At 44.3% G+C, this 12,241-nt stretch overlaps 1 protein-coding gene across 1 annotated transcript in view; it reads left to right on the top strand.

The window, feature by feature from the left end:
* Window positions 1-11,318, top strand: part of NDUFS4 (NADH:ubiquinone oxidoreductase subunit S4) — a 218,561-nt gene extending 207,243 nt beyond the window's left edge. Inside the window, exons 4-5 of the mRNA XM_073583390.1 lie at window positions 4,238-4,311; window positions 11,100-11,318. Of these exons, the coding sequence (XP_073439491.1) occupies window positions 4,238-4,311; window positions 11,100-11,203 (178 nt within the window). The 3' untranslated portion in view covers window positions 11,204-11,318. The remainder of the gene's footprint in view (window positions 1-4,237; window positions 4,312-11,099) is intronic.
* The last annotated feature ends 923 nt before the right edge of the window (window positions 11,319-12,241 follow it).

The raw sequence follows: 12,241 nt of genomic DNA, 5'->3' as shown, positions 1-12,241 counted from the left end.
TAGGCGAGGGTAGAGCTGGTCGTGCAGCGGTTTGGTCGATCGGTGGTTACTGCAGGTTATAGGCTTGTCAGAAGAGGTGGGTCTTCAGGCTCTTTTTGAAGGTTTCGATGGTGGGTGAGAGTCTGATATGTTGTGGTAGAGAGTTCCAGAGTAGGGGTGATGCGCGAGAGAAATCTTGTATGCGATTGTGGGAAGAGGAGATAAGAGGGGAGTACAGAAGGAGACCTTGTGAGGATCGGAGGTTGCGTGCGGGAAAGTACCGGGAGACGAGGTCACAGATGTATGGAGGAGACAGGTTGTGGATGGCTTTGTATGTCATGGTTAGGGTTTTGTAATGGAGTCTCTGGGCAATATGGAGCCAGTGAAGGGATTGACAGAGGGAAGAAGCTGGGGAATAGCGGGGGGACAGGTGGATTAGTCGGGCAGCAGAGTTTAGAATAGATTGGAGGGGTGCGAGAGTGTTTGAGGGGAGGCCACAGAGCAGGAGGTTGCAGTAGTCAAGGCGAGGGATGATGAGGGCATGGACCAGGGTCTTTGCAGATTCTTGGGTGAGGAATGAATGGATTCGTGAAATATTTTTGAGTTGAAGTCGGCAGGAAGTGGAAAGGGCTTGGATATGTGGTTTGAAGGAGAGATCAGCGTCAAGGATTACTCCGAGGCAGCGAGCTTGTGGGACTGGGGAGAGTGGGCAGTCATTTACTGTAATTGATAGGTTCGTGGGGGGGGTCACATGAGATGGGGGAAAGATAATGAATTCTGTTTTGTCCATGTTGAGTTTCAGAAATCTAGCGGAGAAGAAGGATGAAATAGTGGACAGACATTGAGGGATTCTGGTTAGTAGGGAGGTGATATCTGGTCCAGAGATGTAGATCTGTGTGTCATCAGCGTAGAGATGATACTGAAAGCCATGAGATTTTATGAGCTGTCCCAGGTCAAAGGTGTAGATGGAGAACAGCAGGGGCCCAAGGACTGAACCTTGTGGGACTCTTGACAGATAGGGGGCGAGGTGAGGAGGTGATGTGTGAGTGGGAGACGCTGAATGTCCGGTCTGTTAGGTATGATGAGATCCAGGATAGGGCCGAGTCTGTGATGCCGAGGGATGAAAGAGTCTGTAATAATAGGGAATGGTCCACTGTGTCAAAGGCAGCCGACAGGTCCAGGAGGAGGAGGACAGAGTAGTGTCGCTTGCTCTTGGCGGTTAAGAGGTCATTGGTGACCTTAGTAAGGGCAGTTTCAGTGGAGTGGTGTGACCGGAAGCCAGATTGTAAGCGGTCGAAGAGGGAGCAAGAAGAGAGATGGGAGGACAGTTCAAGGTAGACGTGTTGTTCCAGGAGCTTGGAGGCGTAGGGGAGAAGTGATATAGGGCGATAGCTAGATACAGAGGATGGGTCAAGAGAGGGCTTTTTGAGGATAGGTGTGATGGAGGCATGTTTAAAGCTTGAGGGGAAAACACCAGTTGTTAGTGATAGGTTGAAGAGATGGGTTAGGGTTGGGATGAAGACTGCGGTGAGGTTTGGTATGAAGTGGGATGGGATCGGGTCAAGTGCACAGGTGGTGAGATGTGATCTTGAGAGTAGAGTGGAGAGTCGATCTTCTGTAATGGTGGAGAAGTTGGTTTTGAAGGTGGAGGGCCGGGAAGTCGTGAGGAAGGGCTCTGGGGGTTGTTAACCAAAACTGTCTCTGATGTTATCAATCTTCTGCTTGAAAAATGAGGCAAAGTCTTCAGCTGAGATGAGTGGGGAGGGTGAAGATGAGGTCCAGTGTGTGGCCATCTTTGTGGGTGGCTGTACAAGACCATTGAGTGTGGCTGAAGGAGGAAGTGAGAGATAGGAGTTTAGTGGCAGCTGAGAGGGAAGTGTCAATGGGGATGTTGAAGTCGCCCATGATGATAGTAGGGATGTCCGCGGAAAGGAAGTGAAGTAGCCTGGTGGTGAAGTGGTCAAAGAAGGTGGTGGCTGGCCCTGGGGGGCAGTAGATGACAGCCAGTTGGAGGTTGGAGGGGGAGTAGATGCGCACAGAGTGCACCTCAAAGGAAGAGAGGGGTAACAGAGGGTGGCAGTGGGATTGAGGTGAAGGAGCAGGTATCTGACAGTAGAAAACCAACTCCTCCGCCATGTTTGCTGCTGGGGCGGGGGGGGTGAGAAAGGTGGAAGCCACCATACGAAAGTGCAGCAGGAGAGGCTGTGTCAGAAGGGGTGAGCCAGGTTTCGGTGATGGCGAGGAAGGAAAGTTTGGTAGTAATAAAAAGATCATGGATGTAGGAAAGCTTGTTGCAGATAATAGACTATAGACAAAAGTAGCACTGCCTCTTAGGTAATAAAGCAGAATCTATAATCTGTTCTTCTGATACGTTCCTGACTTAACTCATTTGATGTCTACTCTTGAGCGTAAGAAGCGGCGATACGGGTGTTCTCCTTACCGTCTTAGCACAGGTAGTCCCGCAGTGTAAGCTTAGGGTTTCTCGAGTTGTTACCTTCTGGCCCATCCCACACTTTGTGAGGCTTTCACGAGAATGTATACACATGGTTAGCAGCTCGCCGGCTTGTGTATACCTCTTCATGTTTCGGAGCTCTGCGCGACATATGTTGTTGGTGAGAGAAATTTGTTACAGAAGATTAACTATGTAATTACGCTTTTATAATAAACATCGAAGCTGCTAACAGTCGAATCAACCTGGCCGCTCATGTAGACATTCACAAAACCAAGTTTGGTCATTTTCCTCCACGTAATCCCCAGAATGCGAGAACGTTACTAGTCCTAATAAACACTGGAGGTCCCTTGTGTCTCTGGAGATGTGTAAGACAAAGACGTGATCGTGAGGACAAACATATTGCTGGACTTTACATGAGTTAGATCATACAAATGTCCAGGGAACAGTAGGATAAATATGGAGTAAAACATGTGATGGATCAGTCACTTGAATGGGACCTTGGTGATTTCATCTAGGGCTTGGCCACAACCAAGTGGAGGGCACCGTGCCAGGGTAAAGAATAAAGAGGACATACATAGGCCCCGTCGGTGGTGGTGCTGGAAGTTGGACCCTACTCATCGGATATTATTGGCTAATTTCAAAGGGGTCATCCAGTTTACCAATTTTCATTAACGTGAGTGCGATATCAGGATCAATATCTCTTGGCCAGAGCCGGGGAGCAGTTACAAAGAGTGTCTCTGAGGACTACTAAAGGGGATTTTCTGTTTTTTTAAAACTCGCCCAGGAGAAATTGAAACATGTCATAACACTCCTTAAAGTCCCTGCTGCTCCTGTGTTGTCTTTCTGAAGGTCTCAGAAGTGATAATTTCCCATACATCCGTCACTTTGGCCGCTGCAGTCACTGACCTTAGTGGTGGTGTTTGGATTGCACCTGACCACTGAGGCTAGTTGCTGACCGTGATGGTCAAGTGAGTGTAGATAAGTTGTACTTATTTTGTTATTTGAGATGATCCTTTGCTAGAAATGAGCAAAAAGATTCTTACTACCAAGTCCCGGCGTTCACTTCAGTACAGCAAAAGCAGGGCAGCAAGAACTTATTTACACTTCACACAAATGTCCACATCCCGAGCTCCTCTTTAGACCACTAGATTCCTTGACATGTATGTCATGGTGTCATAGCAGCCTTGTAAATGCCATGGATTGTGCAATCTGTATTCCGCGTGAGGAAGTTCTTGGCGCCCTGGAACGGCTGCCACTGAGTATCGACGTGTATGGCGGGCTTGGGTAGCACAGATCATTTGTTTGTTCTCATTTTGAAAAAATCCCTTTTATTTTTCCCTGAGGTGTAACAGCTGGCAATAGAGCCCCCTAGAGATGGTCTGAAATTGAGAACCCCAATAATAATAATTTATCAACCTCCAAGAAAATCCCTTTTGGGCCATAGTTAGACAACAAGCTATAGTACAAAACTGACAGCTGCTTCTGAAACGAGAAGTGACAGATTTTCTTGTGGCTCCTGTGTCAGAGTGGCTGGAAGCATAAAGCAGTGCCCTTCTTTGTGGATGCGCGTGCCCTCCTTTGTGGAGGAGTGCCCTCCTTTGTGGATGCGTTCCCTTCCTTCACGGATGTGTTCCCTTCACGGATGCGTTCCCTTCACAGATGCGTTCCCTTCCTTCACGAATGCGTGCCATCCTTCGCGGATACGTGCTTTCAGGAGACCACACACTTCTTTCTTCTGCGCCTTATAAAGAAGAGATTGGACAATGACACTGAACACAGCTTTTAATTCTGTATTTTGTTTTGTAGTGCCGACCCCTTGTCTAATATGGTTCTGTCATTTACCTGTAAAGAAGATGCCATTGCGTTTGCTGAAAAGAACGGTGAGTAACGTTACTGAGCCTTGTCATTCGCATTGGCATTTTAATTTTGCCATTCTTAAGCTTTTGTTTTGGTGCCAAATGACTTGTGATGTTGTATGCCTTAAGGGGATTCTCCACAATGTCTACTTGTGATGGACACTTTGACAATGCGCAGGTTGTAGAGTGTCCCCTGATGCTGGGACTCTCAGCAATCGGCTGTTGTGTTTGGAGAAATTTGGCAATGGGTGTTTACTTTCAGCATGACCACAGAGTAAATTAAATAGGACCTTTCTCTGGATTTTCGCAGGCTGCAGAATGCGTTAACTGAGCATGTTATGACAAGGAGTTTGTAACTTTTTTCTGTCTTTTTCTGAACGTTGCTCAGCTGATTTATGGTCACTGCAAAGATCAGCTCAAATTTAAGTCAGCTGATAAAAACACAGATAAATTAATTTCCAACTCTGCAGCCAGCAAAATACACTGAAACAAAAAGCCTGTAAAAGCCAATTTTCTATGAAACCCAACTGCAAAAATAATTTGGAGTTCAAAATACATGCATTGGAAGAAGTTTTCTACTACTTTTCTAAGATCGACAGAGATCTGACAATTGGCACTGCCAACGATCAACTGTTACCACCAGCAGCAGCCAGGTGTGAGCAGTGCAGAGAGCTCCTGTTCAATAGGAGGTGAACTGCAGTTCCTGGCAGCGGCAGCTGAATGGTGCGATGGCGCTGCGGTGTTCTGCTGTCTACATGGTTTACACCAAGTGCTGCTGTAGGAGATACCATAACGTTGGAGTGATGGCCCCCACAGATCCTATACCAATGACCTATCCCAATAATCGGTCATCAATATAAAAGTAGTGGACAACCCCCTAACTTTTTAACCTAGGAAAGTATGAAGCCTGCACTAGGCCGATACTCGTGTTAAACAGCCGCCACCTACCTAGAACTGCACCAACTGGAGTTGGCTCTGATCGCTTTCGTTGGAACCATTTAAGTGCCACTATCAATCTCTGGAAGCAGCACTTAAGGGGTTGTGTTGGAGCCCACGATTGCGGGGAACCAATGAGTTAGGCTGGTTTCACACTTGCGTTGGGCAGCGCTGCGGAGGGCTGCGTACTTCCTCCATTAAGCGCCACCCACTGCCAAACCTCTTCCATTCAGCTCCGCATGTGTCTGCCTTTGTAGCTGTCTTTAACATTGGGTAGCAGGCTATGCGGATGCCTCCGCTTGCGTCATTTTGATACTGCGTCGAATGCAACATGTTGCATTTTGTTGCAGTCGGCGCAGTGTCAAAATGACGGAAGCGGACGCATCCGCATACAGCACATGTCCCTGCGTACCCAATGTTATGGATAGCTATGCGGGAAAACGCAGGATGCATACAGAAGTAGGCGGAGCTTCAGGGAGGAAGAAAGGAGGAAGTAAGCAGCCATCCGCAGCCTTCCTGAACGCAAATGTGAAACCAGCCTTATTGAAGACACTGTATATGTGAATTCACAGAAGAATAATTCTTAAAGAATAATGGAGACGAAAATATACCAATAAAAATGCCACCCGGGCATAGAACGGGGTCAGTAGCTAGTGTGTATGTGTGTGTATATATATATATCTATATATAGATATATATAGATAGATGTAGCTAGATTACATGGAAATTTTATTTTGCAGCTAGTACAATAAGGGTACATTGCCACGATCAGTGTTTGTTGAGTCTTTGTCGCCGAATAATTTTAGCATTCCATTCAGCACCTTAGTTTACTTCTGGTTTTGTTCCTTGTGTTTTTGCATGCGTTGTTTACATGCATTTTTTTAATGCATTTTTGCACTTTTTTGTCTTAATAAAGTTGGTTGAAACGCAGGCAGCAGAGCAACCAAAATGTTGCCCAAAGCAAAGAGTTTAACACTTAAACACATTTACAGACACAAAGTCTAAAGATTTAGCTTGATACAGTCATGGCCAAAAGTATTGACACCCCTGCAATTCTGTCAGATAATATTCAGTTTCTTCCTGAAAATGATTGCAAACACAAATTCTTTGGTATTATTATCTTCATTTAATTTGTCTTAAATGAAAAAACACAAAAGAGAATGAAGCAAAAAGCAAAACATTGATCATTTCACACAAAACTCCAAAAATGGGCCGGACAAAAGTATTGGCACCCTCAGCCTAATACTTGGTTGCACAACCTTTAGCCAAAATAACTGCGACCAACCGCTTCCGGTAACCATCAATGAGTTTCTTACAATGCTCTGCTGGAATTTTAGACCATTCTTCTTTGGCAAACTACTCCAGGTCCCTGATATTTGAAGGGTGCCTTCTCCAAACTGCCATTTTTAGATCTCTCCACAGGTGTTCTATGGGATTCAGGTCTGGACTCATTGCTGGCCACCTTAGAAGTCTCCAGTGCTTTCTCTCAAACCATTTTCTAGTGCTTTTTGAAATGTGTTTTGGGTTATTGTCCTGCTGGAAGACCCATGACCTCTGAGGTAGATCCAGCTTTCTCACACTGGGCCCTAAATTATGCTGCAAAATTTGTTGGTAGTCTTCTGACTTCATAATGCCATGCACACGGTCAAGCAGTCCAGTGCCAGAGGCAGCAAAGCAACCCCAAAACATCAGGGAACCTCCGCCATGTTTGACTGTAGGGACCATGTACTTTTCTTTGAATGCCTCTTTTTTCTCCTGTAAACTCTATGTTGATGCTTTTGCCCTAAAAGCTCTACTTTTGTCTCATCTGACCAGAGAACATTCTTCCAAAACGTTTTAGGCTTTTTCAGGTAAGTTTTGGCAAACTCCAGCCTGGCATTTTTATGTCTCGGGGTAAGAAGTGGGGTCTTCCTGGGTCTCCTACCATACGCTCCCTTTTCTTTCAGATGCCGACGGATAGTACGGGTTGACACTGTTGTCCCCTCGGACTGCAGGGCAGCTTGAACTTGTTTGGATGTTAGTCGAGGTTCTTTATCCAACATCCGCACAATCTTGCGTTGAAATCTCTTGTCAATTTTTCTTTTCCGTCCACATCTAGGGAGGTTAGCCACAGTGCCATGGGCTTTAAACTTCTTGATGACACTGCGCACGGTAGACACAGGAACATTCAGGTCTTTGGAGATGGACTTGTAGCCTTGAGATTGCTCATGCTTCCTCACAATTTGATTTCTCAAGTCCTCAGACAGTTCTTTGGTCTTCTTTCTTTTCTCCATGCTCAATGTGGTACACACAAGGACACAGGACAGAGGTTGAGTCAACTTTAATCCATGTCAGCTGGCTGCAAGTGTGATTTAGTTATTGCCAACACCTGTTAGGTGCCACAGGTAAGTTACAGGTGCTGTGAATTACACAAATTAGAGAAGCAGCACATGATTTTTCGAACAGTGCCAATACTTTTGTCCACCCTCTTTTTTATGTTTGGTGTGGAATTATATCTAATTTGGCTTTAGGACAATTCTTTTTGTGTTTTTTCATTTAAGACAAATTAAATGAAGATAATAATACCAAAGAATTTGTGTTTGCAATCATTTTCAGGAAGAAACTGAGTATTATCTGACAGAATTGCAGGGGTGTCAATACTTTTGGCCATGACTGTACATAATAGAAATATATTAGAGAGATATCCTGCAGATATATAATTTCCCAACTCCTTACATATTATAAAGTTTCACCCTTTAGTGCCTTTCATGAAGCACTAAAGAGTTTTGCCTAGTTTAACCTAATAAGTAAATAAATCATTTTTAAAAAAAATTATGTAGAGTCCTCACTATTTTTGATAAACAGCAAAGGTAAAGCAGACAGCTGTTATTAATAGGCTTCCCAGCCCACAGCCATCCCAGAAGTGGCTCATCACATTAGATTCACCAATTCTGGAGCTTTGCCCCACTCTTCCCAATTGCCCTGGTGCGTTGGCAATCGGTGCAGTGGTTTTTGGGGTTGATGTCAGCTGTGTACTATCAGCTGACATCAAGCCCTCGTATTAGTAATGAAGAGGTGTCTGTCACACACCCCAGTTACTAACCCAGTAACTATAAAGATAAAAACACACACACACACAAATATTATATTTTAACGCTCTCTGACGTTTTCCCTGGTTCACCAAATTTTAAAAAAAAATCCATGTAAGTCCGTCGTATTCCACAACTGGAAACGTGAAGGACAATTTTGGGATACATGACTATTTGTTCTGCTTTTTTAATCCACTTATTGTGAGGGTTGTGATTTTGTATTTATTTACTCACTGTGCAGGATTAATATTATACAGTGGGGAAAAAAAGTATTTAGTCAGTCAGCAATAGTGCAAGTTCCACCACTTAAAAAGATGAGAGGCGTCTGTAATTTACATCATAGGTAGACCTCAACTATGGGAGACAAACTGAGAAAAAAAAATCCAGAAAATCACATTGTCTGTTTTTTTTTCATTTTATTTGCATATTATGGTGGAAAATAAGTATTTGGTCAGAAACAAAATTTCATCTCAATACTTTGTGATATATCCTTTGTTGGCAATGACAGAGGTCAAACGTTTTCTGTAAGTCTTCACAAGGTTGCCACACACTGTTGTTGGTATGTTGGCCCATTCCTCCATGCAGATCTCCTCTAGAGCAGTGATGTTTTTGGCTTTTCGCTTGGCAACACGGACTTTCAACTCCCTCCAAAGGTTTTCTATAGGGTTGAGATCTGGAGACTGGCTAGGCCACTCCAGGACCTTGAAATGCTTCTTACGAAGCCACTCCTTCGTTGCCCTGGCGGTGTGCTTTGGATCATTGTCATGTTGAAAGACCCAGCCACGTTTCATCTTCAATGCCCGTGCTGATGGAAGGAGGTTTGCACTCAAAATCTCACGATACATGGCCCCATTCATTCTTTCATGTACCCGGATCAGTCGTCCTGGCCCCTTTGCAGAGAAACAGCCCAAAAGCATGATGTTTCCACCACCATGCTTTACAGTAGGTATGGTGTTTGATGGATGCAACTCAGTATTCTTTTTCCTCCAAACACGACAAGTTGTGTTTCTACCAAACAGTTCCAGTTTTGTTTCATCAGACCATAGGACATTCTCCCAAAACTCCTCTGGATCATCCAAATGCTCTCTAGCAAACTTCAGACGGGCCCGGACATGTACAGGCTTAAGCAGTGGGACACATCTGGCACTGCAGGATCTGAGTCCATGGTGGCGTAGTGTGTTACTTATGGTAGGCCTTGTTACATTGGTCCCAGCTCTCTGCAGTTCATTCGCTAGGTCCCCCCGCGTGGTTCTGGGATTTTTGCTCACCGTTCTTGTGATCATTCTGACCCCACGGGGTGGGATTTTGCGTGGAGCACCAGATCGAGGGAGATTATCAGTGGTCTTGTATGTCTTCCATTTTCTAATTATTGCTCCCACAGTTGATTTCTTCACTCCAAGCTGGTTGGCTATTGCAGATTCAGTCTTCCCAGCCTGGTGCAGGGCTACAATTTTGTTTCTGGTGTCCTTTGACAGCTCTTTGGTCTTCACCATAGTGGAGTTTGGAGTCAGACTGTTTGAGGGTGTGCACAGGTGTCTTTTTATACTGATAACAAGTTTAAACAGGTGCCATTACTACAGGTAATGAGTGGAGGAAAGAGGAGACTCTTAAAGAAGAAGTTACAGGTCTGTGAGAGCCAGAAATCTTGATTGCTTGTTTCTGACCAAATACTTATTTTCCACCATAATATGCAAATAAAATGAAAAAAAAACAATGTGATTTTCTGGATTTTTTTTTTCTCAGTTTGTCTCCCATAGTTGAGGTCTACCTATGATGTAAATTACAGATGCCTCTCAACTTTTTAAGTGGTGGAACTTGCACTATTGCTGACTGACTAAATACTTTTTTTTCCCCACTGTATTTTAAAGTTTGTGAAATCAAGACGGTCCCTGTACTCACATATAGGTTTTTTTGTTTTTTTTTTAAAAAATTCAACAAACTGGACGCGTTTCAGCCCATCCAAAGCTTTCATTAGCAGTTTGCCGATTTTAACTTTTGGGTGAGCTGTACCGCGTTCATTTGTTTTTTTAATAAAAGAAAATAACCTATATGTGAGTACAGGGACCTTCTTGATTTCGCATTATCTATTTTTCCACATGTACCACCATTACCAGTGGATTGCCGATCACTATGGATTGCTATATTTTAACATTGGGACTTTTACGGATATGTATTATTGGAGGAACCAAAAAAATGTGTGAAAAATAGTTTAAAAAGAATAGGAAATGTGCAGTACCCGGTGTGAGCGGCTGGGTACTGCACATCCGCCTCCTATTGATTTGAATGGGAGGTGGCTGTGCTGTACTTAATTGGAAGTGGGCATTTCGGGCCGGTGGCTGCCACTGCTGCCAGCCTCAAGAACAGCTGATCGGAGGGGTGCTGGGTGTTGGACCCCGACTGATCAGACATTGTTGAGCTATCCTAAGGATAGATTATTATCAATAGTAAAGTAGTGGACACCCTATTTAAATAGAATTGAAGTGCAAAGTTTTAGTACAAATGTCTTATTTGTAAAATTTACCATTCATATTTGCATGCACTTCTGAGCCCCATATGTCCTTCTGCACGGGCGCTTCATCCAGACGGTCGGGCTGTATAAAAAGCAGAATAAAACCATTTTCCTCCCATCCCTGCTCTCGCTCGCCTCCCATCTTTACGTCCGGTATATAACCCGTCCCTTTGATGCTTGATACCACCGCACGGCCACGTGAGATTGAAAAAATATCACTTGCCGGTAATTTTCTATGTTTAGTTTCTGTTCCCCGTGTTTACATCTAATCAAGGTCTGGTTCTATGTCATTTTTACAGGATGGAGTTACGAGCTTGACGAGAAGAGGATTCCAAAGCCAAAATCCAAGTCTTATGGAGCAAACTTTTCTTGGAACAAACGGACCAGGGTATCCACAAAATGAATTGTTATTGGCCGTCCGTAAGTCTGACTGCGAGCGAAGTCAGCTGCGCTGTATTTATAGCCCCGGAATAATACAACTCTTAATCTCCTAATAAATATGACCTTTAAACTACAAACGCGTCTCCTGGTGTCTATTTAAAATGTTTTTGAAGTTTCCAATTGAGCCTTTGATAAATTTATCTATATTTAGAGGCGATTTAGGGAGTTCATAGCTCTAGGAAACTCCTGAACGCCAAGTCCGGTAATAGCCAAGAGTCCAAATCAGCTGCAGCGCTCAGCAATGTGGCGGTATTTTCATAGACATTCGCTAATCCATCAAGAGAAATTCTTGCTTTGTTCTGGCTCCTGTAGTCGGCTCTTAGATTTCCTTTCGCTCGCTGGCACAGACAATGTCAGTGCGCCTCTGCGCTCTTCATTGTCATCGCGGCGGAGATTAATTTTATAGGGTATTATAGTAGAAATCACTTATGACGAGAACGAGAGGCATTTACAGATACAGTACGTACAAGACATGGGGATAAAAGCTGTGACAACTATTTTATGAGGGGTGGGATGCAGTATTTACGCCCCTCCATGTTATAATGTGTAAAGCTATTTTAGTATCATCATTGTGTGATGTGTCGTCTGAGCTCCAGTACCCCCTTAATTAGTATAAAAAAATCTGCAGCGCTTGCCCTAGTGCCACAGCCCCTATACCACTGTTGTCAACACAGCAATCCTGGTGGTTGCTTCTGGTATTGCAACCAGTGATCATCAACTTGAGTATGATGTTAAGCAGCAGCATCAGACACCGCCACATGGACATCGCTGTGTCAAGCACCACTTTTTCTTCAGGAGTGCACAGCTACTATGACTCTGCTTTATGCTTGCCTGGTAGCAGTGCGCTCATGATGATTAACAGTTCCTACCATGCATGTAGAGGCATTGGAGGACTGCAAGGGGACTAAAGCTAGCCAGAATCAGTGATCCAGCCAGCTCCAGAGCAGAGCAAAAAGATTGCAAGTGCTCAAAAACTGTCCACCTCTGATTAGACTGCAGA

Source organism: Dendrobates tinctorius, unplaced genomic scaffold, assembly GCF_039654945.1.
Source record: "Dendrobates tinctorius isolate UK_male_01 unplaced genomic scaffold, ASM3965494v1 ptg000078l, whole genome shotgun sequence".
NCBI classification, from domain to species: domain Eukaryota; kingdom Metazoa; phylum Chordata; class Amphibia; order Anura; family Dendrobatidae; genus Dendrobates; species Dendrobates tinctorius.
The sequence above is the reverse complement of the archived record's forward strand: the minus strand, read 5'-3'. Positions and strand labels throughout refer to the sequence as shown.